This window comes from Syngnathus typhle, linkage group LG11 (genome assembly GCF_033458585.1).
Source record: "Syngnathus typhle isolate RoL2023-S1 ecotype Sweden linkage group LG11, RoL_Styp_1.0, whole genome shotgun sequence".
In the NCBI taxonomy this organism is placed as follows: Eukaryota; Metazoa; Chordata; class Actinopteri; order Syngnathiformes; family Syngnathidae; genus Syngnathus; species Syngnathus typhle.
This window is the reverse complement of record NC_083748.1, coordinates 12,403,293-12,423,099: the sequence shown is the minus strand read 5'-3', so window position 1 is coordinate 12,423,099 and position 19,807 is coordinate 12,403,293. Positions and strand designations below refer to the sequence as shown.

Here is a 19,807-nt window from a genome sequence, read left to right as displayed (position 1 = left end):
CCCATGAGAACATTGTGACGTGTGGAACATAATGAAGAGCACTGGGGCGGCTTATCCTTCAATTCGTACAGCGCAACGTCCCCAGGCAGTATTGATTTGCTCTCAGCTTCCAAGATCTCCATAATGTATCACACACATTTCTTGACCTCAGTATAAACCAACCTTGCCCATCACCACCTCCAAACAATGCCATTTCCATAGTGGTCTTTTTTTAAAAATTATTTTAAGACCAAAATGGCTTCCCTTTTTATAAAAATAATAATAATGATTATGCTTCTTCTCTTTGATTATTTGATTAAGTTTAGTTACGGGTTCCTGAAAGCGATGTTTTGGACATGCGAGCGAGGATTCCGCCTAACCTCGAATATTATAACAATATTAAGTATATTACTTTGAAAATATGTACCAAATTAAAATAAAATTCAAACACAACATTAAACATAAACAACTCTACGGTGGCCGAGAAATAACATTTGTCTTTCCTGCTCGGCCACCTGTAATACAAAATATAACGGACAAATATATAGTTTACCGAGTAGCTTTACAAAAAAAACCCCGTAATTGTAATACACACATAATGCTGTGATTCATACGATTAGTTAAAATACGTGTAGTACACATCCAATACCGTATGTAAATGTACTTCGGGATTTGATGAGCTCAGCATAGGAGCCAGAGCCAGGAGAAGTTGATGTCATTGGGTTTTTGAACGCAGCACGGCCAGTAGTCGGCTCTTTGGTTACACGATGGCGGCCGCGACTCGCGGAGGAGGACAACTTCTATGTTCCGACCAGGAAACTGCACCGAGGCGACGACAATAAATTGGAGACGCAAGCCGGAGCGAGGGAAGCGCATGACAGCGCCGTTCAGCGGGCCCGCGCCGGGGATTTTCCGTGTATCCAAGCAGGGGGCGCTGAAGAAGAAACTCCCCCTCTGTTTTTTATTTTTCCGCCGACTGTCACTTAGCCGGTTAGCTGTTGAAAGCTAAGGCAGCTCTCACTGAGTCGCTCGTAGCAGAACGACGGGGATTAGCGCCTTGCCAGGGCGACTAAAATGGCATTTCGTTACCACGTGTTAAGCGAGCTGGTCGTGAAGGGTACGCAGAGAGCCTTCCGGGGCCCCAAGGATAAGTTTGCGAGCACTCATTAGCTTAGCCGCCTAGCCGCGTTAGCACTTGACTTGTTCACTACTACTGGCGAGCTCTCCAATTAGCCTTACCCCCACCCTCTGTCATTTGCACTGCTAATCCCGACCAGCGAGTGTCTTATTTCCCCCCCAAATATATCATTCAAACGGCGGTTACTTAACGGAAGGACGGAAGTGATTTGACTTCTCTACCTGGTAATTATCTCAATTGTCTAACTGCGTTCCTCGAATACCTTTTTGCATGGTGAATGAAGTTCTAATTGCAACGTTTTCGTCCCTTACTTACATGCAAATCTAAAATCAATTATAAAAACGAGTGAATGTGTGCAGTTGCAAGAATAGGCGCCTGAGCGTTCTATCGACTCATCCTTGGACAGATTATCGAAAGTAATCAAGATTACATTTGTAGTAGTGCAGGAAGCCTCCTTCTCTCCTTGCTTCAGTACTGGTCTAGTTTGATGGACGTGGGGGGCTGTTTGCCAGACTGTCCCTTCTGTACTCAGTCATGCAAGTCTTGACACATGGCATCTGTCGTTATGCTTACGGGCAGGCATCGTTTTTCTACCTGAGTCGTGCACAGCGGACAATGTTTATTAGTTAGTGCCTCAGCCCCCCCCTAACCACAGAGCCTGTACGCAAGCCCCCGATACAGTTGATTATTCGTCTGGGAGATTGGAACGCCAACTCCTGCCACTCTGGATCAAGAAAAGCTGTCCCTCGTGTCCGGTTGGAGTAACACCCTCAAGCCAAAATCAATGCCTTCACCTCTTGCCGTGTTCGCCTGCCGACCCAACTCGCACCCATTCCAGGAGAGGCATGTGTACCTGGATGAGCCCGTCAAAATCGGCCGGTCGGTGGCTCGCTGCCGGCCGACGCAGAACAACGCCACCTTCGACTGCAAGGTGCTGTCGAGGAACCACGCCCTGGTCTGGTTTGACCACAAGACTGGCAAGGTAGGTCTTAGGTACTGAAGATCACGGTTCTGTTTGGTTCTCGTTTGATGAGGACACAAACCTGACTCATTTGACTTCATAATCTAAATGAATGATGTCAATCTTTTTTAAAATAAGGTTTAATAGTTTTTCCGTACTTTGGGGGTACTTTGGGTATCACCACTTCCTGCTCTCGTGGTTACTCAAATAGCTCCAAAAAAGTAGTTGACATTCAGCAGGTTGGAGCGCAATTCAAGTGCCAGTCCTCGAGAGTGACCTACCCGCTGAAATTGGAGTGGAAATCTCAATTTACGAGTCGTGTCTTAACTATTTCATCTGGTTAAACCATTTCGAGCGAGCAGGTTGTCTCTCGCCTTGCTTCACTCCCTGACATTTGTGTTTTGGCCATTTTCACTGCCACTTCTCACCTCAACCAAAATGCGTATCTGAATTGGCTCCCCGAACTTGGTGCGTCCTGCATCGTTTGCAATTGAGATTACTGTGTTCACAATTGGCCAAGAGAACCGCATCAAGCAGGAAAAGTTGCATAAAAGGAACCAAGGAGTGTCTTTATGATAAAAAACCTCTGAGATGCAGACCAGCCCAATATCGCTGTCGGCAATCCTGCCCGATCGCCTCGTCGTCAGGCGGCAACTCCACGAATGGCCTGCTCAGACTCTTGAGTCATGTTTAAATTACCATTACTGTCACTACTGCACGCACACAAACACACTTTCTCTTTAGTTCTTTTTTTTTGACCTGCCATCCCTTGGGCAGACTTCCCCCTCAGAGTGTGAACTTTTAATTAAAGCCGAACAAATTGGGTTATTTTAAGGGCGCACGTCTGCCATGCGTTCCTGCGGCAGAGACAAATCCAGCGTGGTGTTGTGCAAGGGGATGAATAATCTCAAAGCAGCATAGAAAATGTCCCTAGCATCCAGGGGACTTGTTGTTAAATAAAGACACGCACCCTGGGTTCCTCATTATTACACGGCCAAAGGAAAAAAAAGGCCTGGAACGCTTCGGGATTCGTGCACCGGCGTGCCAAAATATTTGCCTCTCAAGTTATGCCCGCTTGACAAAGTACCTGCGAGTCATTAATCCTGCGGCCAAACTGGGCCGACCCATTTGAACAAAATACGCCTCGTTCTGGCGGAATACATGTCACGGTTGCTGCTCTTTTTACACCAGCTGGATATTTTTCCGCCTTTTATGGTCTCGCTGTTGTTTACCGGTGCCGTCACAGAAGGTGACACGCTGCCTGTATGGAAGGGAAAGTGGGAAGTTCAACACCTGACGTCGATTTATGCACCCCGAGGGCCCACTGCATATAATCCGCATATAACCGATGCCCATTAGATAGATCGATCGATTGATAGATAGATCGATAGAGTGAGAATTGAGAGAAAAATCCAACTGTATATGCTGAAAAGTATTGTTCTGCGCATCTGATCAGTGTCACGGATGGACCAGCAAATTTTGACATTACACCCACTCGTGGATTTTGCATAAAATGCGAATTTGATCCAGCCGATAAAATCGGTGTAAAGTCTCGTATACTGTAAATAACAAACAAAGGTCATCGTGGTTTCATCCTCATTAAACTTTTTTTTGGGGGGGTTTGTTTTTGTTCTTAAACTCCTCTTATATGAGGTCTGACATGCATAACATCTGTCGTCACTCAGCTGCCGAACAGGTTCAGCAGGCCCGGGGAGTCGCAGGCTCAGACCAAGTGTGGGCCATGAGGACACTTGGAACTTTCCGCATCCACATCGGATTAGCATTCGGGCGTCGCCAACAAACAAACAAACTAAGCGTCGTGTCCTGATTTTGAATCGTTAATACCCGATGTGTAGTGATTATTGTGCGAGTTATATTTCATCTAATTGTTCCGTTGGTTAATTTGAATAGTTGTATCTTAATGTATGATTCATCCCACAGCCAGACTTGAAAAGAAAAAACATTTTTTTTTTAAATATAGCAAATTCATTTTCGCCATTTCAAAATATATTGGCATGCCAACCGTGGAGCAGTTGATGTTCACTAGATGTTGTCAGATGCGCACAGGAATGAGCTAGCAGTATCTTTGCTCAATAACTGTCACTTCCTCTTGCAGCAAAAACCTTTTTTTTTTTTTTTTTTTTTTTTTTTTAAATCATGTGACTTTGCACTTTGAGAGTTTGATCACGTCAGCCACAGTTTTACTTTGTGATCATCTGTGTTCAACGCCAGTGACCGTTTTTACAAGGTAGGAGTGCTTGGCAGCCAAAGCTGACGTGCGAGTGTGCGGTACTTGAAACATGGCTTGGAGATCATGAAACGCTTCGGGCATGGCAGTTATGTCACATTTTTCATCTTATGAGCAAAAAACTGAATTGTCTCCGTAAGGGCTCCCCCAGATAGCCCACAGAAGCCGAAGCCTGCTAGCAAGCCACTCAGTGGTCCGCTCAGGCAGATCTGTATCAGATTAAAGCAGATTGACGACCCCCGGCGTCACTAGCTCATCCACGTGCCAGATGAGCGGCTGATACCGGCAAATCCTCCAAGAGGACGTGGTTCGCCCGTGACGTCTTTGAGCAATATTTGTCCACAAGGTTGTAATCCCCAGTTTGCCCACTTTAGTCCTGCAGGTTTTGGTCATGTGAGCGAGGAATGCTTGGAAAAGGTAGATGATAAGCCGCATGTGAGGGTTATCAGCTCTGGTACTTTTTCTTTAGTTCTAGGATGTTTTCAGCACCCATACAGTGTTTGAGCTGTGTATATCTAAATCAGCAACACACCCTCCTGTTGATGAGTCACAAACTTGCTTCAGGCTTCAGGTGCGGCCACACATGGAGATTTTCCACTCGATTCCCACCCCACCACGTGTTTGAATGTGGACGATCCGATTGGACCTCGAAGAAGTCGAGGGCCAATTTGTCCCAAAGGAGGCTCGATGTATTAGTCTGTCCGTCAGGACGTCATAAAACGAACCGCGGCCTTCGGGGAAACGACTTGAAGAACTCGATCCTTCCATCCATTCATGGTGGAGGAAGGAAAATAGGGTGTCTGTTTCGTATTTCAGAGAAACATCCCAAAAGTGGGTGTAGAAATCTGGCGGCGGTGGCGAGGAAATATGCCGGTTTGGGTCGACAAGTGATGCATTCATGACAACAGAAAGAAGAAGCTGTCTGCTTCACTTTAACATTGTGACAGACGCAGAATGTCGTACGTTTAAGATGTTTTCGTAAAAAATATGTAATCACGGGTCATGAAATATTATTGTTTATTTTTTTTAAACCTAAGTCTGTACACTGGCTAACGGTTAGCTGCTAACCTGCGCCCACAACAGCCAACTCTCCAAAGTCATTGGTAACCAGGCCAGGCCCCGCCTCTTAAAGGCACACACGAGCGTACAACATGCAACGCAATGCAATTTTTTCCAGCCCATAAAGTGTGCGAGATTTTGCTGGGTGGAACGCGCAACTACAATACAAGACATCTTTATTGATATAGCGCCTTGGCCCTCACTTAGGTCCCTCCTCCCTGTCTCCAGGTTACCATGGGGACAAGTGGTAAAGTGTGTGTGCGCATGTGTGTGTGCTGCGGGTGGGCACACTGCAGTCTGATGAATGGTGAGCTCAGTGGAACTCTCTCCTCCCTCTCCAGTAGATCAACGCTGTCTTGTTTTCAGTCACAATGACGAGGTGATGGATGAAGCGCCCCCCACGCGCCGCCACTATCATGCGCTGACATCAAATTGTGTGTGTGTGACCAGTAGCCCGTGCGCGCGCGTGTCGTCTTATGTGTTTACTTGCCTCTGTAAGTACGTGCTTAACATTCACGCGCCGTCGCTGCCCGACGTGCGACTGAAGTGCATGAGTTGCTGTCGTTTTTTTTTTTTTTTTTGTTCACACCGTGCCTCTGTTCCTTTTTGAGGAGAGCTGCGTCCGTGTTGTGTAACGCCCTGCATCGGCGCAATGTTTACAAGCGTGCTAATAAATGACGACCATGCTGGAGGATTCCCACATGATCAACATAGTACGCGTCAGTTTAAAACTTGTTGAAGCAAAACATGTCCACTGTCTGAGGTTGAGCAACGCGATGGCAACTTGCTTGATGCAAAGAAGCAGGAGTTCAGAACATTCAGAGAGACCGTCTCCACCCGTCTATTGTCTGTAGCGCTGGTCCCCGATAAGGTTGTGGATGACTCGGGCTGAGAGGCATCAACATCCACAACGACCGATCAATTGCAATCATATTTTCTTAATGCTTTGTATTGCATGACTAATATTACTGCCGTGAGCTAAGGAAGGATTTGAAGGTGACTGTATATCTATATAAACAGATTTGTTTTGTTCAGACAATAAAAGTTTGCACCCAAGGACTTCAAAATCAACATTATGTTATGCTAATGTTAATTTTCAGATTGGATGACCGTGAGCCACTTTACACTCTATTGAGACGAGACATTTAATTCACAAAGTATCCCCCCCCCCCCCCCCCTCCCCACAGTTCTACCTGCAGGACACTAAAAGCAGCAATGGGACCTTCATTAACAGCCAGCGGTTGAGTCGGGGCTCAGAGGAGAGTCCGCCCTGCGAGGTCCTCTCGGGAGACATCATCCAGTTTGGTGTGGATGTCACGGAGAACACACGCAAAGGTACACTGTGGTTTGGCTGGCGAAAAGGTTTTCTTTATTAAGGCAGCGCTAATAGCCTGACCTTGCTAACCTGCATGTGGTGCCGCAAACGGGCAGCACTTGAATCCTCAGACCAGGGATTGCCCTTAAGGACACCTCGCGGCTCACCTCAAAGCTCACAAACACATGCGCACAATATGGATATTTGGGTCAGATTTTCAGCTCCACTACCAAGCCTTTCAAATTAGTGTTCCAGCAAAAGTTCATCCTCCATGACCTCATTCCAAATGGCTTCTAGAATCGCCACAATCTGGAGTCAACTGGGCTCACAAACAGGGGACATTGAAAATTGAATTGAAATTACTAATGGTTTTTTTTGTTGTTGTTGTGTGTGACTTGGTTGTGTGTTTCCAGTCACACATGGCTGCATTGTGTCAACAATCAAACTCTTCCTGCCCGAAGGGATGGAGGCACGCCGACGAAGCGAGTAAGTCTAACGCGGATCTGCTCTGACATGAATCGCTTGATTAGCTTTCTTCAAAAAGCGCACCGAATCTATCGCACTTGTGCTCAACTCTGGCCTTTAAATAAAATAGATGGGTTTATTTCCCTCAGAAATTACCCCCCTCCTTTTTTAAAAAATAAAATAAATTCACATTTCCATGCCATATTGTCACTTGGCATTTTTGGAAAAGCAGCTTCTTTGCAAAGTTGCTGACTTGGCAACATTGCGTGTTTTTGTGAAGTGGCTCCTCTGTCCACAGCCATGCTTGTTAGTGTAAGCAGTGCACGCCAGCGGCAACATGCTGAGAAAGAAAATAGAATTACTGTGTCAAATCATCCAGACCCAGCTTAGCTATATACAACACTCAAAAAAACGAGTTGTCGTTGTTTTGCACAACACCTCCCCCTAACCATGTAGAGTCTGCCGAAGCGACCCGCCTCCTTCGTCACCTGATGAGGTGAGTCAGTCTGCCCCCCCCCCCCGCCCTAAGTTAGCTGTAGTCATGAGGTGCGCTTGTTCACGCACTGCTCATCTCGAGGGGCGGAGCTAGCTCAAGTTCAAGTAGGACCATCAGTTTATTCTGCATCTGGCTTCAGAGCGTATAAGGAGAGAACGTTGATGTTTGCAAACGGCTGCTCGGAAAATCAGGTCAGAAATCTCAGCGAGTTGCTCAGGCGCAGATAGTGAGGGTGAACTTTGATCTCCGCCCTGTGTCGCTGCGCCGTCCGCTGAATGCAGCAGGAACACAAGACAGGTAACGGGCGTTTGTCCACAAGCCCGAGCAGCATTTTTATTTGTCTTGTACTTTGTGATGTTAAGGTCCAACACTGAGTTGAAGTGGAATTTCGATTCCCCACACAGCAAACTGATTTTGGTATTGAGTCTTTAGGAGCTGACATCATCGTGTAGCCTTAACGAATACCGACTGCTTTTTAAATGCAAGTCCGATTTAATGTGTGCGAGCCAGCGAACGGACATATTTGCTCAGAGTTGTTTCTGGAGGTGTTACCAGTCCATTACACATTAACAGACGCCAGAGTCACCCATCATAGATGTGTTGTTAAGCTGTGTTGGTGACACAATCTTTTTCTTAAGCAACAGCTGGGCAATTATGGCCTAAAAGGTCATCAGGATTATTTTTCACCAACATTGGAATCCGGATGATCAATCACATTTATTCATGCTCTAAAGCGGAGTACACATTTCTACACACGTTGTGCACGCACTTCAATTAGCACTACTCAAGGACGCCAGTAAATGAGCTGAGCGATTGTCAACAATGACCATCTTGGCAATATTGCTGTTGTTTGTGTGTCCTCCCCTCCCATCTGGTTCCACCAAATGTTCTCTGTCTTCGCAGTGTCATCCAGGCTCCGCTGCCGCTACCTGTAGACAAGGTGAGGACGTAACGTGCTTGGTGGGGGTGTGTGTGCGGTGGGGCGTGCATACACTTGGCCAGGATTTCTCTCATTTGCCCTGGTGTGTGCGTGTGGAGTGGTCAGCTGATGTGGGAATGTGTGGATCGCCGCCAATCTCTCCCCCCTGCATATTTCCACGAGTGGGCGGAGTGAGAGTGTGCCGATCGCGTCCGCTTAGCTTAGCTGAGCTATAAAAGTTACAGAGAAGAGCTTGTGGTGTGTGTCTTCCAACTGTCAGAAGAACAGCAGGGGCCCCAGTCTAACCTGTCTAAGGAATGTAGCGTGTGCGACTGACCTCATTTGAACCAAAGTGACATGAAGGCTCTCAATGGCCTTTCTCATCCAGGCCCATTTCAAGTTGACTGCTTGAACAATTTTTACAAGTGCATGTGAAATGGTTGCATCATTGTCATGTAAAACAGCAAAGTACTGTTTAAATAAACCAAAGCAGTAGCGAGCCTCTTTGCTAGGTAAGCTAATGTAGCATTCCCGTTTTGAAGGACCCCAAATTGTTTGAACTTTATAGCATTCCACTCAACTGTTTTGAGCTTTTCAATGGGCTGCCTGTCACCTAACTGTATGTTTGTGTGTCTTTTCTAGGTTGCAGCCAACACTCCCAGTATGTATTCTCAGGAACTGTTTCAGCTCTCCCAGTATCTACAGGTAACAGCTGCCTTATCTCTTATCACAGAAAAATAGAGAGATTCAATGGTAACCAATGTTCAACTGAAGCCAGACGATGCCGTCGTTGCGAGCTGACTCCATACTGTTCTGGTTCTGCCTGTGCGACAGGAGGCCTTACACCGAGAGCAGATGCTGGAGCAGAAGCTCGCCACGCTGCAGCGTGTGCTCACCACTACTCAGGAGGCCTCGGAGAGCAGCTGGCAGGTGGGGAACACCTCTTCGGAAGGACGAACGAACGGATGGATAGAGCCAACACTATTTTCCTTTGTCAGGCACTGATTGATGAAGACCGTCTGCTGTCCAGACTGGAGGTGATGGGCACTCAGCTGCAGGCCTACTCTAAGGTGAGCCACACTTGCTTCTTTTCTCTCTGGAGTCTCCACATTGTGATCTCAAGATTGAGCCAAAGTGCATTTTTGGCGTCCGTCGTCAGTCCCAGACAGAGGACGGCATTCGTAAGGAGCTGCTGGCCCTGCAAGAGGACAAACACAACTACGAGACCACGGCCAAGGAGTCTCTGCGGCAGGTCCTGCAGGAAAAGATCGAGGTGGTCCGGAAGCTGTCAGAGGTGGAGGTGCGACCCGCGCTTTGCTCGCTGTCGGCCCGCCAACCCAAAGCTCTGTGCTTTTTAAGCCATTTGTCACCGTCCCCGCCCGCAGCGCTCGCTCAGCAACACGGAGGACGAGTGCACGCACCTGAAGGAAATGTCCCAGCGAGGCCAGGAAGAGCTGAGGGAGCTGGCCAGCAAGTACAACGCTGCCGTCAATGAGATCAAAGAGCTCACGGACAAAATCAAGGTGAGGCCTCGTGACCGTTTGCCATGAAGCACACTCCCTCCGATGTTGCTCTCAACCGGAACCCATAATAGGAGGCCACGACTGCTCCGGCCTCAGTCCAGCGGCCGTCCACGCGTTTGTTGTGCTTTCAAATTCTCCAACCGGTACGCTCTTCAGAGCGTTTTGACTAATGAATTTCCTCCGGCAGGCAGCGGAGGGCCGCCAAGAGGAGCTGACTCAGCGGGGGGCGTCGGAGAAAAGGGAGATGGAGCTGCGCATCGAGGAGATGGAGGAGAAGGAACAGGTTCTTCAGGCACGCATCGAGGCGCTGCAGGCCGACAACGACTTCACCAATGAGAGGCTCGCTGCCCTGCAGGGTACCTAATACACACAACCTCCAAATGATCTCGCTACATTTGTCACTTGAGCTCCTGCGCACCAGCCTCGCCTCGTGCGAGTTAACAGAACACCGGAGAGGAATCACATTCAAGTCGTGAACAAAAGAGCAGAAAATGGTTTTACATCCGAATCAATGCTTTGTCGGGTGCTCGGGTAACAAGGCGGCGTCCCCGCAATGGCCACCATTGGGATAGCCAACTCCTCTTTCCCTTGCTGTTGTCCACAGTGCGCTTAGAGCAGCTTCAGGAGAAAAGCGTTAAGGAAAACAACAGTCTGGGTGAGTCCACATGTCTCCTCCGGCTCACTTCCGCTCCTGCATGCAGCAAGTTTGATTACGGGTTGCATGCTGCTCTGTCTTTCTTCATCCGTACGTTTCCCTCCGTCACTTGTTCTTGTTCTTCCTCTCGCTGCTGCTGTCCACGGTTCAAGTGTCACAACATGGGTGAAGCCGGTTCATTTGTCTCAAGAATGACAGGGAAGGGTGTTTGGGTTCTCTTGGTGAAACGATGGTGCTTCGTGGACTTTCTAGGTGGATTCTCAAACGCGTCTTGGGCGGGGGAAAAAAAATGATCAAGGTTGGGCTGCTGATTGGCGTCTGGTGCTGGAATGAGCTCACTGAAACGCTGTAGCTGCACGAGCAGCGAAGGGTCCCTCTGCAAATGGGCGTTTGTGTGGTCACGTGACAGATGAAGAAGAAGCCTCCCCTGCAACGACGGCGCCCGCAGAGGACCGACCGGCCGAGGACCGACCGGCCGAGGACCGACCGGCCGAGGACGAGCTGAACCAGCCCGAAAGCCGCGAGGAAGATGAGGATGAGGAGGAGGACGATGAAGACACAGACACGGACGACGGTGCAGTTGGAGATGTGGATGGTAGTCCACATATTAAATTCAATCTGTGGACCTCATTCAGTCTTAGTTAGGAGTCTCTCTTGAATCCTGAATTTTTTTTTTGAAGTTCTGGTAGCAATTTTGAAGCAAGCCAACACTTTGTGAACACAAACAGGAAGTGACCATTAGCAATTTGCCGACTTGGTCTTGAACCGATATTTGAGTTTGTCACTTGAGCCGTCCGTCTTTGTCTGCGTTCTGTCCCTCCACGTCTTGTCGCCATTTTGACGAATACCCGCTCAGATCTCCGTCTTGCGTGTTCCTCCCGAGTGGTCACTCGTCTGTCTTGCGAGAACACGCATTGAACAAGTAACTCCCATTTCTCTGTTTCTGTCAGACAACTGTCACGTTAACAACAGCGGAGGAGACACCACTCGAATCCAACAGTTGATCGAGTGTCCGCGTGAGTATCGATGCAACCTCACGGCGTGTTTCAGCTTTCTTTCTTTTTTTTTTGTCTTGGAGTTTTCCCCATCTTTTGGGGGAGGGTGTTCTTTCTTTGCCGCCGGACTCCTCCACTTGGATTCTTCATCAGCGGTGGAAGCCCCGTGACATAGTAGCGTGATTAATTCAGCGCGTGGCAATTTCTTTTGCATGCTCGTCTGTAAGATGCTTGAAATGTTGCCTTTTCAGAGTGTTACTCCTGAAAAGCTTCAAATTTGATGAAACCGTTATCTAGCCCACCTAATGAAGTCCATGTCAGTTGCGTTGTTGTTCATGTCTCACCCTTGCTTGCTTACTGCAGCGGTGAAGCAGCTGAAAGAAGCCGTCAGTTCGTCCATCCACAAACTGGCCAACTTTGATGGTGAGAAATGTTGAAGAAGAGGGATTGTGTTTATGGAGCCCACAATTGCTCCTTCATGCCATCCGTTTTATCTGCTTGTTTATCAGATGCCCACCTACAGAACAACCAGAGCGACGGAGACGACATGCTCGCCAGCCCGTGTCGACTCAGAAGTAAACATTGCCTTTCCCCAAATCGCAATATTCGATAACATGATCAATTCGATGGACGCTAATTGTCGACTCCAGTGTATTTGACAGCAATATCATTTCTACGGCTTTTAAAATTGATGATTCAGAAGAAAATGCAATCACAAAAGCCAAGACGTGCTAACTTCTGCTAACAAGCCAGGCTAAACTTCAACATCCTTGACTGACAAAGATTTTTGTCTCGGTCAAGATGCATCACTTCAACATCCTTCCTTGACACCAAATGCTCCTTGTCTGCACGCGTGTGCGTCCACAGGAAGCCAGATGGACGCCAAAGAGTCGGACATGTCGGATACGCTGAGTCCTAGCAAAGACCGCAGCAGTGACGATACGTCAGGTCAGCCAAACTCATTTGGAAGACATTGTCATAAGTTGTTGAGGTAGTGTTTCATTCTGTACACCTAGGAGAGTTTTTCTTATCTTCACTTTACCTGTGCAACTCACAAGTTTAAAAAAAAAACAATTGAAGTGAATGCGTAGCAAATGTTGAGTGGAAAAAATGACGAATGAAAACTGTTTCAGATGGCAATATGGACGACCAGGAGCTCAACGAACCGCTGAACAGAGTAGCTCTGCTCAAAGGTAACCGTGGCAACGGGCAATGTTTTTGTGGCGTTCTCATGAAAGACAAATAATCCGCTCGTAAGGCGTAGTATTAGTGCACCACTACAACCAGTATCATTAGTCAGGAAAGCTCTTACATTTTGCCATGGTAAATGATGTTGCTTTGTTTTTGTTTTTTTTTTGTAGCAGAGTTGCATCGGGCCGGCTTGGAGCCCAGCGACACGGAACAGGTCATCCACCACCTCCACAGGGAGCTTCTGGAGGCCCAGGAGTTAGCCAACACTGGGAAACAGAAATGTCTGGAGCTTCAAGGTGACAACCAATTCTGCGATAATGACCACCATCTGCATTCTAGCTCATTCGACATGATAATGTGTGCATGTGGCAGCCCGAGCTGGTCGTTCAGGTTTATCGTCTTTGAGTGTCCAGAGAATCGCTCTGTAAATTGGATGCATTATTATTTTTCTTTAGCTCTGCTGGAGGAGGAGAGGAAGACTAACTCTCAACAGACGGAGGAGTCGACCAAACAGATCCAGTACCTGCTGAGTTAGTACACGCACACATGCAGTACGATTGCTAAGGTGGAAAAGCGTTGACCAAGCGTTCACCAAGTCGACATATTACATGAACAATAAGCAAATATTAGACCAAAATACAAAACATTAGGTGGTAAAATATACAAATATTAGGAATAAAATACAAAAAACAAACGTGGCTCCTTTTACTGTTTGCTGCTCTGCTTGTTTCCCATTACTCTGTTGACCTTCCACTTCTGCCTTGTATGTTTTGTGCATGTACAGCTCAGCTCGAGAAGCTGCAGGCCGGCATGGAGGACCTCAACTCCGCCCAGGAGGAGGTAGCTGCCCGTCCGCTTGTGACGGCTCCTCACAAACCATTTCACGTCTCGCGCGTGTCCTCCCTCCCTCCCGCCTGTCACAGATCCTCGTCCTGCGGCATGCCATGGAGGCGGCCACGGCGGAGCGGGAGCGCGACAGCGCCGCCCAGCAGGAGGACCTGGGCAGCGTGCGCCGCGAGCTGGAGCGCTGGAGAAGCACGGCCGCCAAGTACGAAGAGGAGATCGGACGGCTGCAGGAGGACTTTGCGCGGCAGCAGCAGCAAGGCGACAACGCAAGTCAGCTGCAGGGTAGGCCGCAGGCATACAGTAAAAAGTAAAACAAGAGCCCCAAAGCAGGACTTCGAGCTGTTCCAGTCCAACTAAACAAAGCAGAGAGAATTACGACTCTGTTTCTAATAAGCCACCAGCTTTGCCTTTGTAAAGTCCGTTGGCTCGGGAACGCTGTCCTAAACGAGTGTGTCTGGTCTCCTTGGTCCTAGGGGAATGCGCCACACTGCAACAGAGGTGCGCGTCTTTGCAGCTGGACTGTGACGGCCTGAAGGAGGAGAAGGCAACGCTCACGGACAAACTGCACTGCCTGGAGGCCGAACTGTGCAGGTGCACCCGCTCGCCTCAACCCGATTGATGACAGTGAACCTTCGCTATCTCGCCGGTCCCCGAGATTAGGGATCAAAACTGTCAACAAAAAGCAAAAAGATGCGACTAGTAGCTGCTCCCCTACTAATTTGCCCAATTAGATGTCAACTCAAATCGGGATGTAACCATAGGATTTGATGACAAAGGAGTCCCTGTGCTACACAAATGCTGAAAATGTGATTTTGGACCAACTGTAGAGCTCGGTGTCATTTTGCAAATGACTGCATTGATCTAAAAGAGTTTTTTTTTTTTTTTTTTTTTTACACCCCCCGCTTGGGTCTCTGCAGCACCAGGGCTCAGAGTGTGGTCCTCGGTGGCGTTCTGGAGTCTCTGGAGAAGCGAGAAGAGGTTCTGAATGGCAAGCTGGGTTCTCTAAAGAACCAGCACCAGCAGGACGAATGTCTGCTGAAGAGCCAGCTGGACCAGGCCCAGGACCGCACGCACACGCTGCAGAAAGAAGTACTCATACACACACAACACTGTCTGTTCATTATATCAGTGGTACGTCCGTAATCTGTGATGATTTGATTTATCGATGCTTTCCACATTTGATTCTGAGCTTCTAGAATTGTTTTTAAAAGTAAACTTCACTCAAATCGTGACATCATCAAACACCGGTCTGTGAAAATATTGTCTGACAGTAATCCAGTCCTAAGGTTGGGGACCACTCAATTATATGACAGGACACATTGACGTACGAATAACTTTGTGTCACAGTATGAAGACACGCAGTTGCTGCTGTCGGACCTCCGCCAGCGCTACGAGAAAACGGAGCAGGAGAAGACTAACATCCACCAGGAGCTGGAGCAGTGCAGGAGCAACCTGAAGCTGCTGCAGGACAAGAACAGCTCTGTGAGTGCACGTGTGCACACACATGCACACAGCTACTATGAGGGTGCACGACCTGTAGCTGGTTTTTGGGTTTGCTTCTTGATGTTTCCCTGCTTTTAGTTTTCTTGTTCATTTGCAGCAGAAAAAGTGGCGTGCGTGTATTTTGTTGTTTGTGAGTCGCACTCCTGGACACCCAAGAAACCCAAGTTCAGTGGAACCTCTGACGGTTGTCCGCCATCTGTTCCGTGACACCACCTGAAGTTTCGAGACCAAATTCAAACCCTTGACGTTCCTTATACGACTCGCGTTAGACTCTAATCGTGATTGCGCACGCGGCCAACCGTCATAGTTGGAGCGTCAACGTGTGGTCAGCTGAGGTGTGGTGGCACGACCCGACAGCCTCGTCTCAGCAGACGCGGGGTTTGACGCCGCCCCTCACTCGTTGTTTCCTCCTCTTCCGACCCTGCGTCAGGATGTTTAGCTCGGATAAACGCAATCTCGTGGCCGGATAAACAAAAGGCTTGACATCATTGATTTGTCAATTCTTACCATATGTCTGCAGACGTGGCCTTTCCACCAGATCGTAACAGGTGGCCCGATGAAGCTCCGAAGGCCGAATGAAGCCTATTTGAATTTTGCGCAAAAGGCTACCTGGTCTGACCACGCACATTCTAAATTCACAAAAAGTTAATGGCGTTGACATTTTTGAAATTGTTGAATTAACAGAGGTATGCAGTGTAACCTTGGGTTTTGTTCCAGCAATAGTGAGGTCATGACTTTTGTGGAGGAAGTGATGTCAACAGGTGTTGCGGGGCAACCCTCACAAATTTTATTTATTTTTTTACCCTTTTCCCTTGCCACCGCTGCTGTGTCCTCCCATGTTTATTTGCCGGCTGATTTATTCTTATCCCTCTCCTCATCACCCCCCCCCCCCTCCCTCCCTCCCAATAGCCATCTATACTGCAGCCTGCCCAAGCCATTTTCATGGGTCTTGTCCTGGCTCTGCTCTACTGGTGTTTCGGCCAGTTGTGGTAGAAAGGTACATGCCGACGTGTGTCCGTCTCTGCCAGTCTCCCCTTCCTTCCTTCTTTCCCTCCCTCCCCCCGACGTCGCCGCCTGTCTCGCTTCCGGACCCTTTTTGCAACTTTCTGTTAAAAGGCCTCATTTTTCACCCCGCCTCTTTTGCCAACTTACTGACACGGGTTGGTCGCAAGACGTCTTCGCTCCAATGTTCTCTATTGGCCCTGCGACAGAATGCCGGGATTTTATTTGTTTATTCTTTTTTTTCAAATTCCCGGATTGACTTTGTCTTTCCATTCCGTTGTGGTGGCCCTTTTGCAGGTCGATGAAGAAGGCGGGGGCAAAAATGCCCGCTTGTACAGAGTTGCAGAAAGGGCCAATAAGCACTGTTCGTCTCTTTCTAACCCTAACCCTTCTTTGCTCATCCCGACGCCGCACACGCATGTTGGTGAATACGTCGCACACTCGGAACTCTGCTCCTCAAAATCTCCAAACCCAAAAGATGTTCTCGTTAGCGATTGACGTATTTTGGAAAAACATTGTCTCAAAGGAGCCGAGTTCCATTTTGTCCCGAGCGCGTCGGCTGCTCCCCCGGCCGACTTCTTTTTCCTCACGCTTGCTCGCGGCTGCTTTACATCCCTGCTTGAATTTGTTTTCCAGTCCGCTTGATACTTTTTGCCTCGTTTCAAATTCTTCCTCTTCTCTTATGCAAGCAGACCCTCAAGGTACCAAGATTGTATTTTCACTCAGAGCACAAAACAAAGTCCATTCGATTAAATGCAAAGAGAGAAAAAATATACCAGGATAAATATTTAACCAACCCTGGAAGTTGGGTCAATTGGGCCGTTTCTTGCGTGCGTGTTCATCCGGGATGACATCATCAGGATGAGTCCAAACAATGACGAGTACAGACGTGACTGGTCTCAACAAGAAGGCCATCATTAAATATGGCTGGCGCTCAGCTTTTGTTTGCCCAAACGGCAGCCTTGTAATTGGAACAAAGAACCCATCTCAATCTTTGACGCATTGAGGGTCTTTCAAGGTCCAACTAACACTTTTCTTTCCAAGTTAGCAAAATTGACACCACATACAGGCCGCTAACCGCAAAACCATTGTCGTGTGTGTTTGTGTTTGCTTGGTATGCGTGGTGGTTTGCGCGTGCATGTGCACATTTTGTGTCTGCCGACAGGGCGGCTGGAGCCCCTGGATGCCGGCCATCGCAGTGATAGTCGCCGTGACGGCAGCCATCATCTACCCCAACCTCTCCAAGAGCAGCTCGGCCTGAAGCACTCGGTCTCACGCACGCACATCCCGTTTATTGGGGCTTTCTTGTGTGGGCCAGACAATGTCTCAGTCACAACCCTACAAAAAGCATACACACACACACAGGTATGTGCGTTGTTTGCGAGGAGTGCGCCACTGCGTCACTTGTATAAAGTCAAATTGTACATAATTGTAGAGGGAATATAAAAGGTTGTGGTTTCTCACAGATTTATTTTGTTGAGCGGCGGGAAGTTTAGTTTATTTTGGGGGTTTTCTCATTTTTTAATAATGGTGATTATTTTTCCGTTGTTTGTTTTTGTCAAATTGCCATGGAGCCAACCGAACTTCCGCATAAAGAAAGGCCAACCGAAGTTCCACACCGCAGTCGTTTTTTCCCGTTCTGTCTGACTAGCATAAATCACTAAATAACCATTTGTTGTTCTTGTTTTGTTTTGTTTTGCTTTTATCTTAAACCTCCAAATATTGCAGGATTTTGGTGGCTGACAAAAATGCAAACAAGTTTTCAAAAAACAACAAAACGACTTTGTTTCAGAAGAAAAACAAAAAGAAAAACTCATTGATTGGCAACATGGTAACTCGTCGCTTATTTGTCAGATTTGAACATTTTAAAAGAACTCGATTGTATTTTTATCTTAAGAAGAGAAATTTGAGTTCTTTAGTGGAAGCTCGGCTCGGCTCGGCTCCAAGTTGGCCGTGTTTAATGACATCTGAAATGGCCACCAGTTTTTTCCCCCCATTATTGATTTTTCTTTCCGAGGGAGTGGGAGAGAGGTTTTGAAACTTGAAACCAAATTATCAAATATGGTAACAAATGTTTTTTTTTATGTTAACTTTGAGGGCACACAAAAAGGGGGTCAAAGTGCCTCTAATGTAACTTAACACAGAAATGTGTGCACACAACCTCTCGCACGCTCACACAGATTCCCAGTGCGGCAATGTTCGTGTTGTGCTGTTTGTGAGCATTTTCACACTTGAATCAATAGCAAGTTAAAAAAAAACAAAAAAACTTTCTGTGAACCGCTGTCAACTCTATCACCTTTATCAACTTGATCCATTTCACATTGACTTCACGTTGTCAATTCAGCTTTTTTTTTTGTCAACATTCTAAAACTTTTGTCAGATATTCCAAATGCCAAGTTTGTCAACTTCCCGCCAACTTTAGATTTGTCTTTTTTGTCAACTTGTCGTGTTTTGACAACTTGATGTTCACTCGGTCAACTTTTGTAACCGTGACATCAAAATTTCCCATGTTGCTTGCCAAGTTAACATGAAGTTTGTCAACTTCATGCCAACGCCCTGTCAGCTTCCTTTCAAGTTTGTCAACTATTTGTCGACTTCCGGCCAACTTCGTGTTGACGTTCCAAACTTGGTCATATTTTGTCAGTTTACAAGTTTGTCAATCAAAAACGTCCTTTCCACCTTGTCAAATTTATACCAATTTTTGCATCAACTTCATATCAACTTGCTTCCAAAGTCCAAGCGCCAGATTTCATGTCAACAAAAGGACCTTTACCTGTAGCACCTTTTTTTTTTTGCACGCATTTGTGTGCGCGTGCGGGAAGTTGTGTAGCGCTGTGTATCACTGTTTGTGTAGTGTCTCGTCACATCCATGTTTGAAAAGAAGAAAATAAAGGAATTATCGTGAGAAACACTACAGTACACGGATAGAGCAAGAGAAAAATTGTAAAATGAAAATGCTATTGAATGATGTGCTACTAGAACTATTTTGTTAAAGATCTGTTGTTAGCCACGACAATGGGGGAGTATGAGTATATATATAGATATATATCTATATACATACATACATGCATACACACAGAGAAAATGTTTGAAATAAAGTTGTAGCCAGCTGACCCACCACAACTGCGTCCCGTGTCTTCTTGCACAAAACTGTCATATAAATCACTCTATATGTAATTTAATGTTATGTGGTTCCAAAACATCTGTCGGTATCGTCACTAAGAGGGCACGCGTGATTCATTTGGGGTCAGATGAGCAAGCCATAATTAAATCACGAGCCCAGACCTGCTGAGACGCTAATATTTACTGAGGTCACTGAACGCATCTGTCCTCCACACCGAATGGATGACAATGATCACGCAACACTTTGGGTGTGACAGACACTCGCTCCGTAGATCAAATTTACATTTTGATTGAACACATTACAAATGTTCAATGATCATATATTTCAAGAGATATGGGTGTATTAAAACAGTTCTTAAAATTGTTTCATGAGTTTAATAAAAATGTGA

General features: G+C 47.1%; 1 protein-coding gene across 14 annotated transcripts; it reads left to right on the top strand.

Annotated features, from left to right (window-relative positions):
• The first annotated feature begins 688 nt into the window (after nt 1-688).
• slmapa (sarcolemma associated protein a) lies at nt 689-19,418 on the top strand. Of its 14 annotated transcripts, none has more exons than XM_061292398.1 (26): nt 691-2,099; nt 6,573-6,720; nt 7,114-7,186; nt 8,565-8,601; nt 9,223-9,285; nt 9,415-9,510; nt 9,579-9,650; nt 9,740-9,880; nt 9,966-10,103; nt 10,291-10,459; nt 10,708-10,758; nt 11,168-11,353; nt 11,709-11,774; nt 12,117-12,176; nt 12,263-12,328; nt 12,621-12,701; nt 12,887-12,946; nt 13,118-13,240; nt 13,400-13,474; nt 13,729-13,784; nt 13,868-14,072; nt 14,264-14,381; nt 14,708-14,879; nt 15,138-15,272; nt 16,203-16,290; nt 17,461-19,418. In XM_061292398.1, exons 1-25 carry the CDS (start codon nt 1,902-1,904, stop codon nt 16,284-16,286), a joined length of 2,673 nt encoding a protein of 890 aa, XP_061148382.1. In that variant the 5' UTR covers nt 691-1,901; the 3' UTR covers nt 16,287-16,290; nt 17,461-19,418. The 14 variants fall into 14 exon arrangements, with proteins under 14 accessions (XP_061148371.1, XP_061148374.1, XP_061148383.1 ...); XM_061292388.1 differs by having other exon boundaries at nt 12,555-12,701; nt 13,115-13,240; XM_061292387.1 differs by lacking the exon at nt 16,203-16,290 and having other exon boundaries at nt 689-2,099; nt 12,555-12,701.
• The last annotated feature ends 389 nt before the right edge of the window (nt 19,419-19,807 follow it).

Bases quoted from the DNA above. Each gene is read 5' to 3' on its own strand.
- slmapa (XM_061292386.1), top strand. From the start codon at position 1,902: ATGCCTTCACCTCTTGCCGTGTTCGCCTGCCGACCCAACTCGCACCCA. The intron at 12,702-12,886 runs GTCAGCCAAACT...AAACTGTTTCAG, and splicing joins CAGCAGTGACGATACGTCAG to ATGGCAATATGGACGACCAG. The intron at 15,273-17,460 runs GTGAGTGCACGT...GTCTGCCGACAG, and splicing joins TGCAGGACAAGAACAGCTCT to GGCGGCTGGAGCCCCTGGAT.